The sequence below is a fragment of the Macrosteles quadrilineatus genome, unplaced genomic scaffold (genome assembly GCF_028750875.1).
Source record: "Macrosteles quadrilineatus isolate MER2022 unplaced genomic scaffold, UCM_ALF_1.0 Scaffold_8__2_contigs__length_117827958, whole genome shotgun sequence".
Classification (NCBI taxonomy): Eukaryota; Metazoa; Arthropoda; class Insecta; order Hemiptera; family Cicadellidae; genus Macrosteles; species Macrosteles quadrilineatus.
This window is the reverse complement of record NW_026542601.1, coordinates 69380778-69401130: the sequence shown is the minus strand read 5'-3', so window position 1 is coordinate 69401130 and position 20353 is coordinate 69380778. Positions and strand designations below refer to the sequence as shown.

General features: G+C 37.3%; 1 protein-coding gene across 1 annotated transcript; it reads right to left on the bottom strand.

The window, feature by feature from the left end:
* Positions 1-6322: 6322 nt before the first annotated feature.
* LOC128999875 (tubulin polymerization-promoting protein homolog) lies at positions 6323-7658 on the bottom strand. Its single transcript, XM_054426612.1, has 2 exons — positions 7153-7658; positions 6323-6537 (listed from the first exon to the last, which is right to left on the bottom strand). Exons 1-2 carry the CDS (start codon positions 7486-7488, stop codon positions 6361-6363), a joined length of 513 nt encoding a protein of 170 aa, XP_054282587.1. The 5' UTR covers positions 7489-7658; the 3' UTR covers positions 6323-6360.
* Positions 7659-20353: the final 12695 nt, after the last annotated feature.

The following is a 20353-nucleotide window of genomic DNA, read 5'->3' as shown; positions in this document are numbered from 1 at the left end:
CTTTTCGGAGCAGGGACCGAGCCGGGCCCAGTTTGGGCCACGCCAGTTGGCTGTGCCTTCACTGCCTCATTCTTCATGGAGGCGACCTCCGCCCGCCTCAATTGCCTCTTCTCCTTTTTGGAAAGGCGTTTTTCCCACACAGCCTCAGGTGTCTCCACCACTGACCCCTTTCGGGAACTTCCCTGAAGGGGGGTCGTGGGTTGCTGTGCCTGTCGGCGCCTCGCTGGAGCTGCAGCTACGTCCGAAAAGGATATGGACACAGCAGACGAGAGGTCCGTCTGAGTCGCCTTGGCCTTAACCGAGGTCTTTTTGGTCTGGACGCCTTCTTCTCTTTTTGGAGGACTCTCCGATGTGGAAGGCCTCCGACGTTTCTTAGAAGGCAGCGCTCTTTCATCGGGCAGGGACACTACCTTTTCGGCAATCTTTTCCATGGTCGCCTTGCTTACCAGACGGCAGGCAAAGACAAAGCCAAGGTCATCCTCTAGTTTTGCCATTCCATTTTTGACCACTTGATTTACGGCTCTCTGGGTCCGGAAGGTGTCCAGCATAGCCTTAATGGTCTTTTCCATGTCACGGAGCCGGGTTTCAATGTTACTATCTGCGTCAAGATATTCCTGACGCAGAAGCACAATCTCAGAGCTTTCCGACCGCGACGTCGCTGTGAGGGTTTCCTTCGGCATCCCTACAGCATCTACATCGCCAACATTTTCTGTACCGTTCCCAGCTCCACTTCCCGAAGGAGATCCTAACGGGGGAATCGTAGAGCACTTGAAAGGTGCAGGTGGCGGAGATGTCCTCACGTTTTTCGGTGGTGGCGACCTCTTAAGTTTGGAGCTTCGGACAAAAGGGCTCTGCTCCACTTCAAACGAATTTACTTGCTCATTTGAGCTCCTCTTCAATGATGTGTTTGGGGTATTTTTATCAAAAGTCATCGTGTTTTCTCCAGCGCATCGTGCGGCAAGGAGCGGCCCGGAATCAGTCAGGAACGGGTATACCCTCGGGGACAAAAACCCCTACCCCGGTTCCCCGGGGCCCGACCTCCGTTTGCCCAGCACCGGATACCTGACGTGCCGGGGGTCGCCCGTCGCAATGCAGAGCCCGACCTCTGCATCCATGCCGCACTCCCTGACCAAGGACCGAAGTGGCTGGTTTCTCACGACCCACTGAGAATACCCATCGGCAGTGCAGAGCACACATCAACCCCTGCAACACAACAGGGGCACTCCCAGGGACTCCCAGTGAGTTCGTCGGTCACCCTTTTAGTCGCCTCTTACGACAAGCCCGAGAAGGCTGCGGTCCTATTCTAACCCGGTACCGCACGGGTAACTACAGCAGGTTTAAGCTATGCTGATGTTTTACTATTTTGATAAGACGTTGGAGAATATGAAATCAACCAAATTACACATTATGGCAAGTAAGCTATCCCTCAAACTGGATCAGACCTATGAGGAATGTATTACTATTTTGATAAGACGTTGGAGAATATGAAATCAACCAAATTACACATTATGGCAAGTAAGCTATCCCTCAAACTGGATCAGACCTATGAGGAATGTATATTCTTATAGTTTTGAACTCACGTTAATTAAAAGGTAAAAGTAGAACTACGGTGTTTTAAAAACCATCTCTTAAACTAAGCAGTCATTACATTTGGAAAAAATTTAACCACTTTATAATTAGTAGACAGAGCTTCTACCATTTCGATATTCAAGCTACAAATTAATTTCAATAGAAGTTGTCAATTTCAGAAGTTAAAAGTTGTCAATTTATACTTACTAGAGGTCGCCCAGTGGTCGAAAACTCGACCAAAAATATCTAATGTGCGGACTTCTCTATTTTTACCCTACGCTGTAAATTCAAATTCAAATTAGTTTATTCATCTAAAAATTAACAAAACAATATTGCATTAGCTAAGACAGAAAAAAAAACATCTGATTGAAATTTCTTCCATTAGTTTTGATTTTCTGTTTATATTGTGTTGTTATTTCGTCACCAGCAGAAACCCATAAGGTCCAAGTTAATTTTTTTTTAAATTTTATATTTATTTTTGGACTTGTTTTTGAGCCTATTTTAATTTATGAAGGGGTTTTGCACATCTACAGGAAAATATATTTCCAACAGTATGCGCAGATTTTCCCTGCGATGCACACGAGCCGAGAAAAAAGGTTTAAAGAAACATGCTTGCCTATTAATGTAAAGATCATCGGAGGAAAATCTCATGCTATATAATTGATACCGGTTAAATTGCATCACATATTGTCCGTTGTAATAAACAGCACTATAACACGCCAATGTATGAGTGTCTAAGCTATGCGTTACCCAAATCTCAGCTGTTTCGGAGCTCCGCCCCACATCTGTTGTTTAGGTTGTAGGCGAAACTGTGATATATTTATTACCTTTGTTAAAAACATATGTCTACAACAAATTTATTGATCGTTTCGATTAAAATATTCAAACTTGACAAATACTCAAACTACTACCCACTTGCAACATTGATAGAATCTAATTAAAATCTTCTGGTAAAACGCCAAGAGATGCTAAACATTCGAGAAATAAAATCTGTGTAAACCCAGCATATAAACATGGTCCACTCATTAAACAGGGAATGGGCTGAGGGAGCGTGAAGACGCTGATATCTTGTGGGAACATCTGCCGTCAATTAGCTAAATAAAGACATGTAGCGATCAGATGACCAGTGATCAGCTGATAGGGGCTACACGTGTCGTCTGCACCAGCTGATCAGCTGATCACGTGATAACGAACACCCGTACCTGACAAGTCGGCAGCAGAAAAGGCGGGTGATTTCTAAATTTGGTTCTCTACGCGGGAACAATAGGGCGAGAATTCGGCAATAAATGGGGTTGAAAAATGCACGATTCCTTTAAAGAAACCTACAGCATTTTTAATAAAAAAGTAATATCTATTTTTTGCTAACGTGAACTACTGTATCATGTTTTGGTTATCCACACAAATCATATTTCTGATTTTCATCCGTCTTACGCGTAGTGACTTGTTTTTATAACTCGTTAAACACCCATTTTCTAAAAACAAAGGAATTACTGTTAGTATGAAAACAGTAAGATTGCTCAGTCCTAAAACTATAAGAGAAGTACAAACCAATGGATGATTGCAGAGTAAGTACTAAACAATATTTGGGTGCGAAGTACCAATGGATAATTGTAGCGAAGGGGCTCCATATATCAGTAACTCAATAATTAAGTTAATGATTAAGAAAAAGAGAATACAATTAGAAAGGGTAGTAAGAAACAGTTGGAAGGACCAGGGGGTTATGTTGAGAAATGGAAATATTCAAATTAAAAGAATATTTGAGAGGGAATTTTTCAGATAAAAGATTAACACCCTTGTTACAATTGAAACACTGTTTTAGTTATTTTTTTAACAATTTAATGGAGAAATAATGTAATTTGATTGTATTATTAAGAACAGAGTTATAAGTATAACATAACACATAAACCTTGGAATATAACGTTCGGAGGGATATATTTAACATTCTTGATAATTTATTGAAATGCTCATTGAAATATGTAAGCTGTATTACTCAAAGTAAAAACGTACTTCCATTTCTTACACACCATGTCATGGGTTTCTGTTTTTTTTTTTTTTTTTTTTTTGCTTCTTCATACAAGATACATTGGCAGTGTTGTATAATCCTAGGAGTCAATCCTACCGAACCACATAATTTAAAATTTTTAAACGTAAAGTATGTCTTATTATTATCATCTAGAAACACGACTCTGCTAGTCTTTCATGAAACCTACCTCTAGATATCTGTCACACAGCTCTCGTGCGAATGTTTTTCAAAACCAGACATAGCATGTATGTTTTTTCCAAGCTTACTCATGCGTCGCTCAAAACCCTCAGGACTTTATAGCTAGTACCTAAACGTAAACAGCCATTATATTAGCAGTAAAATTGTCTAATTGGGATTTAAAGCCAATAATGCCATAAAAGTTAAACATATCCTTTACAACAAAACCTCTTAAAGTTACTGCCTCAAGGTTGTAAACCGTTTAATGACCGCCTCCACAATACATGGCGTAAAGCCGACTGCAACTACTTAGGGAATAACAATCTTAATTACACACAACGGGGTGTTCTTGATCTACTCCACACAAGGTGGGGTTTGACGATGAAAAAAATCCGCAATTAGAATTGGAACTAAGTAGAGCGTAATAGACCCTATGGTATGACCCCCCCCTAATATAAACAGGTTTACACTTCTATTTAAGTGAATGATGGTTGTTCAACCAAGATATAAACTGATATACAAAGCAAAAATAAATTCCATCGTTAATCAGATTCATATCTATAATTATTTAATACGCAAGCAGGTTTTTTGTGACAATTACTCCTCCGAAACTACTGAACCGATTGACATGTTTTTGGTGTCATTGGAAAGAGCGTAACGTGAAGTTGTGCAGGAAACTTTCTTTTTACGGAAATAATTAGGGAGTGAGGCCCTGGGGCCCTTTAAAGTTTCGCATTTCTTTATAAGATTAACATGGGAAACAAACATTTTTTGTTATGAAACTACTGCTGTTGTCAGAAATTAAAAGTGCAAAGAAGAACATTATGTTAATTGTAACAGTCAATAAGTTTGGTAATTTAATAGTTTGCTACAAACATTTACTGACTTGGTTGAAATTAAATATTTACTACAGTATTTGAATTTGAGTTGGCGTAATTATTACAATGGAAAAAAACGAGAGAGCCTGGATAAATTGATGCACTAAAAAAACTGAATTAATACTGTGCTGCATTTCTTATAGTAATCATTGAAAGAGCCGATTTGCAAACTATGGGAACATAGGAAAGTCATAGAACACCCCCAAGGAGAAGAAATAGAAATAATGTTGTTTTTTTTTAGAATTTATAATCGTTATTATGGACAACCTAATGCGGCTATGAGTAAGTCTATTTGTAGAAAACACTAAAAACCAGATCAGCTTTTGAAAAATTACCAAGATATTTACGAGAAATGTTGATTATATCGATCTGTTATGTTCATCTTCAGTATTTCCATAATCTTTGAGTCGAATCTTTTAAAGTCATCAGAAATTATGACTGTTATTCGTTTTAAAATAACACCTGTAATTCTTGGCAATTATTGCTCGAATTCGAGCAACAGGGACACTAGTTTAAATAGTTCTGCAACGAGGCATACACCAAGGATAAAAATTAAACAGAACGAGGCTTCGGTTATAATGGTATTACAATTGTAATAGTTACTCTCTATAATCAATGAAATTTCCACTGAAAAAGAATAATGGGATTCGGTTGGTTTTTTCAGTCAGCTGTGAAATATGTACAATATGAAAACATTTGGAGAAATATAAACAAATGAGATGTGTCCTGTTGTGAACTATTCTGAGCTGTTCTAAACAAATTGTAAATATTTAAGTTTCCTATGGAAACTAACTAGTGTAATACCTGCTCAATACAATAAGATAAAATTATTTAATTTTATCATCACATTGGCGTGATTATAACGTGAACTTCAGACATCCTTTTGGACCATAAGGCCTATGGGATTAAGATAATTAGGGAATAAGACGCAAAAATGTACGTAGTTAAAACTTTTTATGTTGATATCTCATGATTACAACACAGGAAAGACTGTGGGGAAGACCGTAGAGGAATTAAACCTTCAGAAATGAGTAAGAAATAATTGCTGATAGTAGCTCAGTGCACGATAAGCATTGAGCTACTAAGTTTGAAAGTTGGGAACCCCCTTTTTACTGAAGAACTGTCAGCAATGGGGTAAAATTAAACTAAGTATTGAATGATAATATCGCAAACCAGCAACTAAAACTGGCAACCTCGAAGTAGCGTAACTTAATTTAAATTGTATAAATAAATATTATTTGTTGAAGGTATAACAAACTAAGATTTAGGCAATGCTTTTCAGAGAAACGGGTAATCAGTTTTCCCGGAAAGACGGGAAAGACTTTTTTTTTAATTCCTACATTCGTATGGTTGCCATTTCATAAGAAAGTATAAAGTAAGTAGGTATAGTCAAACATTTTCAGTTTTTGTTCCAACAGATAGGCCTACTACGGACAATAAAAAAAACGTAGCAAAAATTAAATACAATATAATGAAACACCAATGCACATTCTCTCTAAATACAATATGCATGTTCACTCATACTTTGATGTGTTGTTACAGAAGACTGGAACATAGTCGAACTAAAGGACATTTTAGATTACACTTGTAATCACTGTGCTTTAGTGGAGGATTGCTGTACATTGCAGTTCCATTATACTAATTTGTTTTCATATTTTTTACAAATAAGGCAACATTCATGTCCTGGTCTATGTATTTAGAGAATTATAACAGCTATTTATTTGTTTTTTTGTCATAAGTGTCCTTCTCCTTGTACCCTGAGACGTATCCTGCATTGTCCTTCACGTCCTCTCTGCCTTCTATACCCTTGCCTTTGCCTGAGTCGTCAAACCTCTGTTTGTGAGCCCCCGTGTACTTGGAAGTGTCAGTCAATCGATCTACAGCGCCAACCTGGAAACCATGTTGAACAGGTTCTATATAAATGCTCACAAATGCGAATAAATATTTTAAATAATCAAGGCCATAATCAGGCTTTCAAAAAATTGAAACACCATTCTCTTAGCAGGCTCCTCAGTTGGGAAATCACTACACACCAACTTTAGTAAAGCTTTAAAGTTTTAAAACTCTGAGTCAGACTCTATCGCTAGTCTATTCCATAACCAAAAAGCGGTTTCAAGTCCCAAATGTTTAAATGTATTTGTATTGTGAATTCAAACTACGAATCTGCGATTAGAATGCTGTTTCATGATTTGAAAAACTAATGGTAGACCTACGTTTAAACCCGAAATGTATAGGCCTACATGGTCAAGGTGTTTAAAAGGGAATTGCGTAGAACGAAGGTACGTCACCTTGATTACTCTTTCATTCAGAAATTCCGGAGGCTACAAAAATGAATAAATTATATTTTACAAGGTTAGTTTAATCCAATATAGAGATGGAAAATGCCCACTCTCCTCTCAAATAGGTAGTATAATAAAGGACTTTGGACAAACCATCGATACATCAATGGGCCGAACTAATCTCGCTTGATAACAAATTACAATCCGCTCTCTAGGCTAAACATACCTTGGTAGCCTGCGTGGTATTCGTAGTCCCTGGAGCCATACAAGAAGCCAGCTTGTCCTTCATGGACTTCGCATCCATCTTCTTGGTCGTCGCTAAATCTTCCAGGAACTTGACAAAGTTGTCATACTGAATGGTCTTCGACCCTCTCTGTACCTTGTTAAAGCAGATGCCAGTGTCCGTGGTGGTGATCTTCTTCCCGTCTATGATAGAGGCTTGTTTCAGCCACTTGTCCAGTTGAGTGAGTGTCATCTGTTTTCCGTCACTCGCAGTGTTGCCGAACTTGGAGAAACTTTTGAAAGCATCTTCCAAAGAAGCTGGTGAGTCTGATGCAGCCATGATGGACGATCTGTGTCTCAAGTCGGTCACTATAGGAGGTGGAAATTCACGAGGGCGAGACCCTCTGGAATTGCAGGGGCAACCTATTTTGTAGAGGAAAATTGAGAATTTTGATGTGGTGGTTGTGAAATGTTTGTGTGTTGTGTTTCCATGGATATATTTTGTGATTATTGATCATATGTTTTCAAATTTAATCTTGCTATTCAGATTGAGGTGAGGATCAGACCTAAAGAAAAATTATTTGTTCGATATGTTGATAAATACGAAATCCATGATAACCAATCGAATTCGTACGAAAATAATTATACATTTAGACGGTTTAATATTTTTTTATATTCATTTGAAAATAAACAATTTGTTATGTATATAAATCACGGTCAGACCTTTTGACATTTGACATACTATATAATGCATCATCAATCTGAAATAGATTGAATTGCTTACACCTTCAAGATAGTGATTTGTTGTTTGTAGGGTTTTGATCATTTTTTACGAAAGTTCGATATTTTTTATTGCTAGTTTAAGGCTTTGGTTGAAGAAGGAAGATTACTGTAATTACATTAAGTCTAATGAAACTTTCAGAACATGCAGTAACACGCGAAGTCTAATATAAAATAAAATATATACGGTAGCTTGCATGTAGAAGTGTTGATGTTAAGAAAGAAATAAGATGATTTTCATTTCGTATTTCGACATTATCAAACTCAATATGTACATATTGAAAACAACTTGAATTTGCCGATAAAATTACTTAAGATTAAATCATAGGCTTTGTATTTTTTTTATCCTAGACACAAAAGCACAGTTAATTCAAGTATTAAAAAACATAAGTTTTTGAAATTTTTCGTCAAGCTAAATATTAGTGGTCACTTATTAACAGAAGGTTTAAGACATCAACGATTGTAGCATTCCAATAACACTTTCTTCAATAGTCTTCAAATTGCAGAAAAATATTAAATGTTAAATGATGACGTTTAGTCGGATAACGTTTAATGAACGCACATAACTATCATCCCATCTAGAACTACTAACTACTTGACTTAACACATTAACTACTTGTTTTAACAATGATTCCTCTTCACTAAGCTTTGTGCTAGTCTTTTAAATTTAAATGTCGGGCCAATTGCAAAAACAAATAGAGCATATAAATACACGTTTAATTAAATTCATTGTATTACAATATGAAAGTGGCCCGCCGCGATCAGCTGTTCCAAATGTAGGAGGCGCTGATCAGCTGATTTTAATGTAGAGGCGTCTGATCACCTGATGTTATCTGTGAATTCATTAGTTGTGTCCGGGTTTGGACCTTGGTGAGACCAGCATTACATTGTACTAGGTACGGCTCGGATGATACTCTTGACAATTATTTGTGGTGTGTTCATACATATTTCTATTACATAAATTACTGTGTTTTTTATAAACACTACCTGTTAGCCTATCCCTCAAACGAAAATTAAAATTAATTATTGGCAAGACTATCAAGGAGGTTTCAGAATAAGATTGACTAATCCTTGAGCACACGCCATAAGAAATTCCACACTATATTTTGAAAGCTAATTTTGTATGTTTGGGCTATATAAGTTTTTGTCGGCATCTATACACAAAGTATAGTTATAGCATTATTCTTTTAACATCGTGGCATGGAATATGTGTTAAGTTGGGGGGGGGGGCATTATTTGTGCCAACTGACCTTCAGGTAGTTGGGTATTCCTGAATTGCGCCAAGAACTCCATGGATCCACCCGATACGTCCCTGTGGCGGCTCTCTTTCACTATATAATTGAGTAGGTTTAGTTAGGTTAGGATATGTTAGGTTATGTTAGGTTAGGATGACACGTAAACAAGGACATTCCACTCAACCCCAACCTGGCTATTGCTAGGTGCAACTAAGGAAAAGTTTTTGGGACCCTTTGAGGGTTTGGTGCCATTAAGGAACTCTTTGGAGCAAAACAAAACTGTTCCGTGGATACACGACCGTTCGGTCCGTTTATCTAGAGAATATCCAAAATGTAGGTAGCCTGATAGCAAGTCAGTAATTAATTGATTTTATACGTCTGGCTACTTTTATTCAGTGGTCTGACTTTGATAGACGCACTGACACACATAATTTGTCAGCGAAAAGTTTAGTGTTTTGAATCCATAATTTTTACGAATAGTCAGACCTAAGCCTAATTTTGGACATATAAAAGCCTCCAAGTGTGGATTCGGTTGTTTGTGACGATAAGCAGTATATTTTGGCTTGAACACGAAGCAACAAAGTTGTACTGACCCACAAAGTTTGTTCCAAAATAAACACATGGCCCAATATAGCGGAGATGACGTCACCCACTGGCCACTACGGCACTCCCCCATTCATGTCTGAACCCCACATTTCTGACCAACTGCCAATATAATTATTGCTGGAGAGTGTCAAGATGACGTCAGAACGGTTGTTTTGGCGGGTGATATAAATACTTGGAATATAAATAAACATACTTGCGTTTTCATGATCACGGACGGATTCTCTTTCGTGTATAACAGCGTGTACTATTAATACACCGTACTTGAAGTGTGCTTGACTGTTGCGTTCGAATACATGTTGTTCGCGTAACTATTACTTTTACTAAAATATGTTTTGTATTCAATACTAACATATTATTTGAGAATGTGATGATAAGTAATGATTGTTTGTTTTAAAATGGCACTATATTATTCTTTAAATACCACGTCAATTCCATTGAATTTTGTGCTCGCATTTTTTGACCCGGAAAAAGTCCTAGGTGTTATTTTGGGATCCTAAACGGGGAGATATATTTATGATTTAGAACAATACATTTATATATAATTAATTGTTGATGTGTTATTTTAGAATAGTTCAGGTTCAGAAACAAACATATAGTTAGGTGTTGTTGGACTGTTTCCTTTATATGGTGTCCTATGATAAGGTTTGTCCATCATGCATTGCATTAGTATACATTTTATACTACTGATTTCAAAACATACCAAATATTTACAGTCAGGTGGGGAATCAGTTTTATTTTTTCAATCCAAACAACCTGCTTTGTATTTTAAATGTACATGTGTAAATGAAAAACTAAAATTCAACACAATTTGAACTAGAATTATCATAACCTTACGACAGCGACATCGACACGCACATAAGGAGTGTGTCTGATAGTTCTATGGTCCGGATGTAAAGTAAGTGAGGAGTAAATGTGTTTTGTAAAGAGATTGAGAGGATGATGAGTGTAGCTCTGTTACTGAAATGTTTTAATACTTTATTCTAAAACGGCGACCATACGAATGTAGGTATTTTAAGCCAAGTATGAATGGAGATGAGTGCATGATGAGTGGTGCGATCTTGTAGTCTTGTTATTGTCTAAGGTCGGCACATTCCTTAGACACAGCTGTTAATTAATCTATCTATCTATACTATTATAAAAAAGAGGTGGTTGCTGTATGTGTGTATGGGAAAAGTAAACTCGAAAAATACTGGTCGGATTGGGCTGAAATTTGGCATGATGATAGCTCACATTCCCGATTAACATATAGGCATATTCTTATTTCAAAAATCCTTTCGGGCTCCGCCCCAGTGGCTCTGGAGTTTCCCATGTTAACCTTATGCGAAATGGAATTATTGAATCTTAACAGCTGTTTCAATTAAACAAGTTGGTTCTGTTCTATGATGTTCAATAGCATTAAAGTTACAAGGATTACCAACAGGGTGCAGCACTATTATTTCTTTTACATTTATGACAACAGCAACAGCTAATTTGCAACCAAAAGGTGCCTTGTAGTTAACGAATTGGTCTAATTATCAGGATAGTACTGCGGATAGTCGTAGTACTCAATAGTACGGACGTTCATCCACACCAGGGAGTATCGCATCCACAGTAGTACACCCCTATAAATATCCACAATACTGACATCGATAGGCTGTTTCTTACGTTTGAACAGCTGGGTCTAGTTTCAACCATAATAAACTACCGAAATTTCCGATCGAGCCAACATTCGAGCACAGCTCAGCTTCAATTTAACACAGTCTACGTTTCCCCAGTGTTTTACTCGCCAGCGCAGTAGAGCACAGCAGCTTGCGCACGTCGTATTATGCTACCTGGTCATTACCCCATATTACAGGAATTACCAGGTTAAGTCGCGCAGGTATATTCAGAGTGAGTTATTTGTTTTATGTGATGCCATGCAGACATTAATGTCGACAACTAGGGCAAGGCTGGCTGTAAGAGCACATTGTTGAGCCAAATTGAGGGGCCTGGAACAAGTTTACCTAGATCTCGCTGTAGATGCAGTAATATTGCGGTAGTTTGGTTCAGTGAGAAAAAACGTTTACATTTGAACTTGATTATGGTTGACAACAAAATTGCATATTTATCATTGCCTCCAGGATTGATTGTTGACAATATAAATATGTTACGTCATTAATCCAAATTTTTTTATGGCCATAGACTAATTTTAAGTTGATGGCGTAAGGTATGTTATCCTTTTTATATGGAACAATTCGCAGTTGGTATTATGAGTACATATATCTATAATGATTCTCAATATTGGGATTCTTTACTATATAGAAATGTATCTAAGGCGTATTTCAATCCAAATGACATATGTATGTCAGGTTAAGATCTTGTGTTTTTTAGCTGCTAAGACCTTTTGATTCTTTGCTGACATGATGAATGATTAAGCATAGCTACATTAAACGTCCATAGATTTCCTCACCTGTTTGTCGGTGATTTTATGGTAAGCAATCTATAATACAACTGCAACAATAGGAACCCGTAAGTCTTATTTTTGTCAGGATGTGCAACGTTTTTCTTAAACCAATATCGATTAAGAGTTGTAGTGTTTGTGAGAAAAGCTTTCTGTTTAGCAACGAAAGTGATTGAAAAGTACGCCGGGAATTCTGACCACAAGCGAGCTCTGGCCGCCAGAGTCCTCATAAGGAAACTCACCAGAATGATTGGCACATCGGGAATACCTGTGACATTGTTCTGAGGAAAAACTGCATGTTTTGCCACGAGAGATTTATTTCACTGCGATATTTCAGATTGATTGGTTTTAGTTGTTGAATATTAGTTCAGGATAAATTTTAGATTTTAAGTAAATTTCTCGTCTCCCCTTATTAAAGAGTTGTATAATATTTATAGTTGCAATTGGCATTTACACATGTAAAGAGATTTAACAATCCTAATATACTATCTAAATGAGATAGGGCCTACACAAGAACATTTGTCATTTCCGAATTAATTGGTTTAGTAATTAAGATCGGATTTCCCCAGATTATTCTTACAGCATAGTTTTGACGAATCTTTTGTGTTCTTTTAACAGTTTTCACAGGATATTGTAGACAAACAATTTGTATTACGGTTGATAGAGAATTTTTTTAGTGTATGGCCTAATGTGCAATTTAAAAAACGAAAAGTATTACTTTACAACTCTTTAAATCTTATTGCCAAAGATATAAAACACTAACCTTCTACAGAGGGTTACAGAATCACTCCCGCTGTCCATATAATTTCAGATTTATGACAACAAATTAGTTTATATGTTTCGGATGGTTTCAATTATCATTAAATAGTTTCACAGACTTTACAGCCTCTAGTTTTCTTAAGAAAGGCAAAAGAAGATAGGGTTTTTATTTATTTCCTATCGTACTCCATACAAACCAACAAACCTACCCTGTGATAGGAAAAGCTATACTCGTTTTTAAATCTCAACCATAGCTATAAGACCTATGAGACTAATCTGATTTATATTCACCACTTAAAGAAAAATCGTTACCGTGAAACAGTGATATATATTAATATGGAATGGAATGATTGGAACTTGTAGCTGTTCCTCAATTTGCAGTTATTTAACATAACCAGAAATACATCTTGATATCGGTGAAATACATTGCCAGGTACGCCGTCAATATGCAAAATATATTGGACTACTTGTACAAATGTTTGCTCGAATTTATGAATAACTTATCGAGGGTTCAAATTAGAAAACATTTAAGCCCAAAACATTGAACTAAATTATTAGATAGTATGAATAAATGATAAAATACATTATTTTTTATTTAAATGACCCATAAAAATTGTTAGTAAACAAAAATATTTTTAAGAGGAAAAGTCAAATGAAAACTTAAAATTGCAGTACAAATGTTAAGAGTAATTAATATTAGACACAGGCTAATCATTACTTTATAATTTTCTCTAAATTCGATTGATTGTTGGAAATAAAACTAAACACAAGTATCAGCAAAAGTAATCAGTATGGATTCTAATACTTTTAAACCCTTTCCCTCTTAATTAAAATACAAAGACATACTATTCGTTGATTAAAGAAAATAGTAAATATTATATTATTATTAATATATACTGTATTTAAACAAATTCTAAACATTTATAGTACACGATGTTAAAAATGTAGGAAGCCTGATAAGACACTGGCTACATTAACTAAATTCCTAATTGTGCATTATGATCTCTTTGGCAGTTACATAAGCGTTTGTATAGTTTGTGACGCTTGTAAGTGATCCTCGAGTCTTTAACAAATGAAAACTAACTACTACGGCCACCCAGAAGGATAACCTTGACGAAGTCAAAAGGATTGGCTTAAAACACTTTAAATAACAAGTTATTTCCTTACCAGTGCGGTCTGGCACCTGTTCCAACAGTGTAACTACATCCGCTATTGCTTGTAATCACTGGGAATAAACACCATATTTGGTGAGATCGCATAAGGTAATCCTTGAATATTAAACTCCTTTTTCGTTCAAGATTAACAAATTAAAAACTAAAACACTACTAAACTTTCGATAACAAAATTAATAAGAGTACTTATATGTAAATTCGCCGTGCCTAAACGGTGCCTGAACGAAATCTTTAAAAAGCTTCTAACAAAGATGGTTCAATCCGAAAAACGTTAGAAGTATGAAATTTCCTTTGTCGGAATTCATCCTTCTACTTCTGGATAATGTTTTATATTAATAAAATTGTCGCGTTACCTTACAATATCCTTGTTCGATGTTAGTAGATAAACTACATGTTTCGTGGCGAATGCCACATCCTCAGGTTTTTCCTCTTCTCAGATTCGTCATAAACTTAAAATTAAAATAAAAAACATAGAACACACGTAAAAGACATCACATTTAATTGATCGACCGTCGCGGTTCCTTTGTCGGACGATGAGACAGTACAGTATAGAGAATCTAAAACAATTATTATTCTTCTCACCTGAAATGCCTATCCGTTTCATATATTGCATTGTGACAGATTTGGGCCTATTATCTTGATTATTCATTGCTCTACTCTGTTTCCCTTTACTCCGCGAAATCGCCAGGACCATCCGAGCGCCAACAGCCCGCCGAGTGGTCTGCGGAATATATCAATTATTTGAATAATTCATAAAGCGATAGTTCTGGAACAGCGCAATCTCTTATCTGCCAAATCTGGCGGGAAGGAGCGTGCGTGGCGCACGTTTTGGAGGGAATTAACTCAGGAGAGCCGACCTTAATCAGCAACGTGGAGACCGTGTGGCAGGAGGAGGAACGATGAAAATTGAGAAAGCTGTTGAGTGAAGATGGAGCACGTGAATGGGTTGATGACATGATGACAGGCTGGTGGGAACTGGTACACTATGGAAGTGGCCTGGAAACTGGATAGAACAGCAGTAAGGCGGGATTGTGGATGGTCGAACATTGGTAATTATAAGTTGAGAATTGTAACAGAACAGATCGTGGTTTGGATGTTTATCCATTAGTTATGTGGAAGATGATTATGTGCAGTTAATGAGTAGTTTCAATAAAGTAGTATTGCAATAGGCAGTCTTTAGGCTCTTCCAAATCCGTTACCCAGTCTTTGTTCGGCTTTGTACGATATATTTCGTCTATCTGGAGACGCGATGTTCTCAAATTAATTAAAGCTAGCTTCTTCTAAAATCAAGTAGAAAGGTCTAAGTTTTAACACAATACTACAGTAAAACAAGTTGAAGTCTTAAAATGTCAAAGATGTTTCCATCTTATATTCCCTCCTGGTCAGTATCAGAGGATAACTCGATTTACAAGGATAATTATACATTTTAACGTCACAAATTACACAACTCAGAAAGCGATACAATCTTGCAAAGCCCAGCTGAAAGAATTTCTCATAATCATCTAAAGAATTTAAAATCCGATCGTAAAAATATGCGCGGCCAAGAACGCAAATTAGTTTTTGGCGGTGAAGAGTCGGCATGCAGTTGGAAAGTTGGGTGGACATTGTGGTGATAAGAGATAAGAACTAGTCATCCTTCATGTTGAACGCTGACAACCGGAATGTGACCATCTGATAACTGTTTTGTAACCTCAAACATCTACAGTTTGAATCATTTGGTGTCGTTTTCCGTCGCTGGATCACGGTGACCTACCGCTTGCGATAGAGTTTGCAAACTTTCGACAGTAGGCGTGACTAAGTTTCATTTGTTCAAAAGTTGAATTGAAGATAAAACTCTCGGTGACTACCACCCTAAAAAGTTTTGTACAAATCATTTGGTGTAAATATGTGTAAATATTTTTAAACATGTTCTGGCTTAGCTTTACTGTCAGTAAACGTTTACGAAACATTTTATTTTATCACTAGGGCCTAAAATGACTCTATTTTAGTTTTGAATCAGAAATATTCCATCCATTAGCTACACAGATCCAAAATCAATATAACCTATCCAAACAAAATTTAAAGTATGTTTTCACAGTCTTCGTATGATAGTTTCTTGAGTTGTATTATTCTTTGGTCGAAGACTACAGTGATGTATAACCTTCACCATAACTTACAAAGTTTAAAGGTTCTAAGACATCCAATAATGTACATGTAAAAACTTGCAAATCTCGAAAATACTTAACATTCCAGAGTGTTGTAGGAACAACCGCCATAAACACGGAAGTCGACTGGCGATTGTAAATGTTGTATTTATGACTGGATCATAATTATCCCGGTCTGTACAGCAATTAGACCATTCCTCACGCGTACTAGGCGCCTACAAATCATAACCAACACTTGTACATTGTGAACGTAGGGTAGTTATGTACTATTACTTACACGTACAATGTAGAGTACTAGATGTCTGAAAAGCCTCGCTCTACATTACATAAACTGTAAGTAAGCCAGGTAATCAAAGTTGGCAAGAAGAACAACGTCCACTCATAAGAGATGCCCACCACCATCGTTGTGCCAATGTAAATTTAGCGTATTTTAAAACTAGTATACCACAAGAACTTACTGTCCCTCGCATGTATACTAGATACCTATGAATTATAACCATGAAGGTGCAAACAAATATCAGTAAGAGTTCTGACAAAATGTATCCCTCTGTAGGCCTAATTATATATTTTTACTAAATAATTGTCTAGAAGCTAGTTTTCTATATTGTACTGCTATTTTGTCCCCATCATCTTTGAGCAAATTTACCAAATGTTATTTCTTAATGTCGCTAATTCTATGGTAATTGTAATTCTTCAAGAACAGAAATGAAATAGTATATTACGTTACTAGTCCTGAAAATAGGTGTTTACCAGACGAGTGTGGTTGTTCCCGTGCGAGACGAAGACGAGTACGGTATTACTATTCCAGTCCGGTAAAAACATTTTGGACGAGTGACGAATGATATTTTACGCCATACTACTAAATCCGTACAATCCTTATATTACCACCAACGAAAGGACTACAATCACTAGCACAGAAAACATACTACTAGTCATAACCTCTAAGAGAGGTTATGTTTTTGTTTATGAACACTCTTATTGCCAAATACAGTATATAATCAGCTGGTTGGTGTCCGGTAAAACTCTATACAGTAGATAATGAAGCCCCATTTGCTGACGGGAAACAAATTTTTTTCTGGACAAAATCCTTGCATGGGAAGCTCGTCAAAACTTGTAGTGTAGCGCCAAAAAAACTAATGTTATTCCTAATAAGGTGGGTTTATTATAGTTGACGATTTAACAAAAGTCAACCAAACATTTCCATTCCCGCGTAGTTGATGACATTCCCACGATAACACCTACACAACTTGTAATACTAATCACACTGGCCGTAAACAGTAATAACAAATTTCTAACTGATATTTGCTACAAATGGTTAGTGGGTCAATTAAGCCATCTGGTGGACATTTGAAGAATAGCCGGGTGACTTTCTGGGCTCTATTCTGGACGCCTTTCAGGACTCCTTTTCTGGGCTCCGGAACTCTAGTTGTTCGGTGGGAAGTTTAGCTCCAGGTAGAAAGTGTGAACACCCTGTATGGCTGGTGGACATTCCGCTTGCTATCAGCGTGGAAATTGTTACAGTGAGAACATTTTATGCATGTCATTTAATTGATTATTGTGGACATCTGCCGTTAGTGATTCTTAAGTTTTCTATGATGTATTCCTTATCGGACATCAACGCACTAAAACGAAACGCTAAGTCCCACATATGAGTAAAATCATTACCCTTCAAATGTCTAACACGATTTAGCACAATTTCCTCATAGTGCATATTTCTTATAACTCTTCCTCCCCCATGTATCGTTCTAGTAAACACCCTACAAGCTTTCACACTTCCTCAGTCTCGCTTTTCCACAAACAACTTACCTCACGACAAACAACTTGATTGCAGATCATAACTACAAAGCGTTATAAATCAATAGTCAAATGAGACATGCTAGGTTGACTAATGTAGGACAGACAACCCGTAAATCCGTCACTTGACTCAGTCCGCTCCGTAGTGGAGTGGAGTGGAGCGAGTCAGCACAATTAGCTGAGACTGAGACAATGCGACATCTGTCACTGAGGCATAAACCAACACATTCTGTGCGGCAAACGGATCTGTGAGGCCTTGGTGGTTAGTTATTGTGACCTTATGTCAAGTTGTAAAAAAATATCCGACAGAGGTAATCGAATTGAAATGCGTTTGTCAAAACTAGCCGGCAGTTTATGGTTTTGTTTGTTTGTGCCTTACTTTGAATCATAAAAATGGGGACGTACTTTGCAGCAAGGTTTCATTTTCAGTTTCTGTTTCAAAATTCTTGTTTTTAAATTTTAAATTGCTATCAAATAATCCCACGCGACACACACGGGAAATATCACTTCAATATCATGGGAAACATGCATTTTAACTAACACATGCGTCTGGCAGCATTATTGAATCAATGTCTTGAAACAAATAAATGTACTACCTGTCCTGAGTCTTGTTTTATAAAGGAAATTTGAACACGAACAGGTTAAACGCTCACATCGCTTCCCAGTCTCAGAAATAAACGACTTGTTGACCGAGCTTGAGTCCTGCAGCGAGTGTGTACCACATCCTGATGTCCTTATAGAGAATGTGACGGCAGATCCATCAATGTCTCCCAAAAGGAACCGAGAAGTGAGAAACGTGGTGATCGTTACCGCGATTGTGCGGGTGGAGGTGTTTATCGCATTACTGCGCAGTAACTGCTCACTGTGTACGGCGCATGCGTACTGAGTCGCTCACTGTGTACGGCGCATGCGTACTCTGTGTACGGCGCATGTTCAGCCAAATAAAATTACAATTACAGTATGTTTAATTTCTTAATAGTTTAACCGAGCGTACCTTAAATTTAAACTCGTACCTTCCAATTGAAGGGTGATCAGTCACTAAACCGTTCTAATTATCATCACTATGGCTATAAATATCATAACTTTAATAATCTGTCACCTATTTAAGTAACGTTTTTACTTACCGAGTAAACCAACAGCGATATAAATTTGAAAGACTGATAGTCTGGTGTGATTTGTACCTGAAACAGTTTTTACCAAACCGAGATGACTCCATCGATGTTTTTGTTTCACCTGATGATGGACTTTTAAGTCTGAAACTATAGTAGTGCGTGTGCTCCCACTATCTCCGCGTTCCGCCATCTCCGAACCCAAATCTGTCCCGCCACCTCCGAATTCTTGAGTGACCCTTATGATCCAGTCACTGCCTGCGTTGTTAGCTGTCATTTAAGATTTAATGAAAATTTAACCCGTGGGTTAGGTTAGGTTAGGTTAGGTCAGGTTAGGTTAGGTTAGGTCAGGTTAGGTTAGGTTAGGTTAGGTTAAGTTAAGTTAGGTTGGGTTAGGTTTGGACGGAAAGTCTTAACGCAGGAAGTAACCGAGGATTATAGGGGTCACTCTGAAATTCGGAGGTAGCGGTACACGGAGATGGCGGGACGCGGAGATAGCGGGAGGTAACCATAGTAGTGAACTAAAGAAAAAAGGATCACTTGACGAAGCCAGGTCATAACCCAGTTATACATTAAATGGTTGGTCGTAGATCTGGGCTTACTTCAACATCCGAAGGGTTAAACATAGTTTGTTGTCAAATATTTCCTTATTCATGAAGAATCAACTTATTTATGTAAAACGAATATTTTGTTGATCTTGTCATACAATTCAGTAAATAGATTTGTTTCCTAGCAGGCTGTTAACACTTACCAGTGTGTTCCTTTTACCACGAAACCCTAGGCCTACTACTAGTGCAGAAGTTTGTTTTATATTAGATGAAGTTATTCTTACATTTAAGTTGTTAAGAGTTGCATTATTCAACTTGTAACACAATACAATATCCTGATATTTTTTTCTATAAGGAAATATTGTTGAATGCCCAAGATCCCTAGACAAGAAACTGTGTAGTCCCTACAACCACTACGCGGCAGTCCCCCAATTAGTCCCTATGAATACAGAGCGCGGAATGTGCGCGTATAAGGCACCGACGACGTACGTCTTGTTAGATCGTCGCAATCTGCCGCCGCGCAACACTGAATGAGGGATTGTACAGGGGAAATAATATTTCAGCTAATTGGAGAAAGTTATGAATGCATTTTCTACATCTGCCTACTTCAGAGATAGAAATTCAAAATAGAAGCTGAGC

Bases quoted from the DNA above. Each gene is read 5' to 3' on its own strand.
- LOC128999875 (XM_054426612.1), bottom strand. From the start codon at position 7,488: ATGGCTGCATCAGACTCACCAGCTTCTTTGGAAGATGCTTTCAAAAGT. The intron at 6,538-7,152 runs GTATGTTTAGCC...CATGGTTTCCAG, and splicing joins ATACCACGCAGGCTACCAAG to GTTGGCGCTGTAGATCGATT.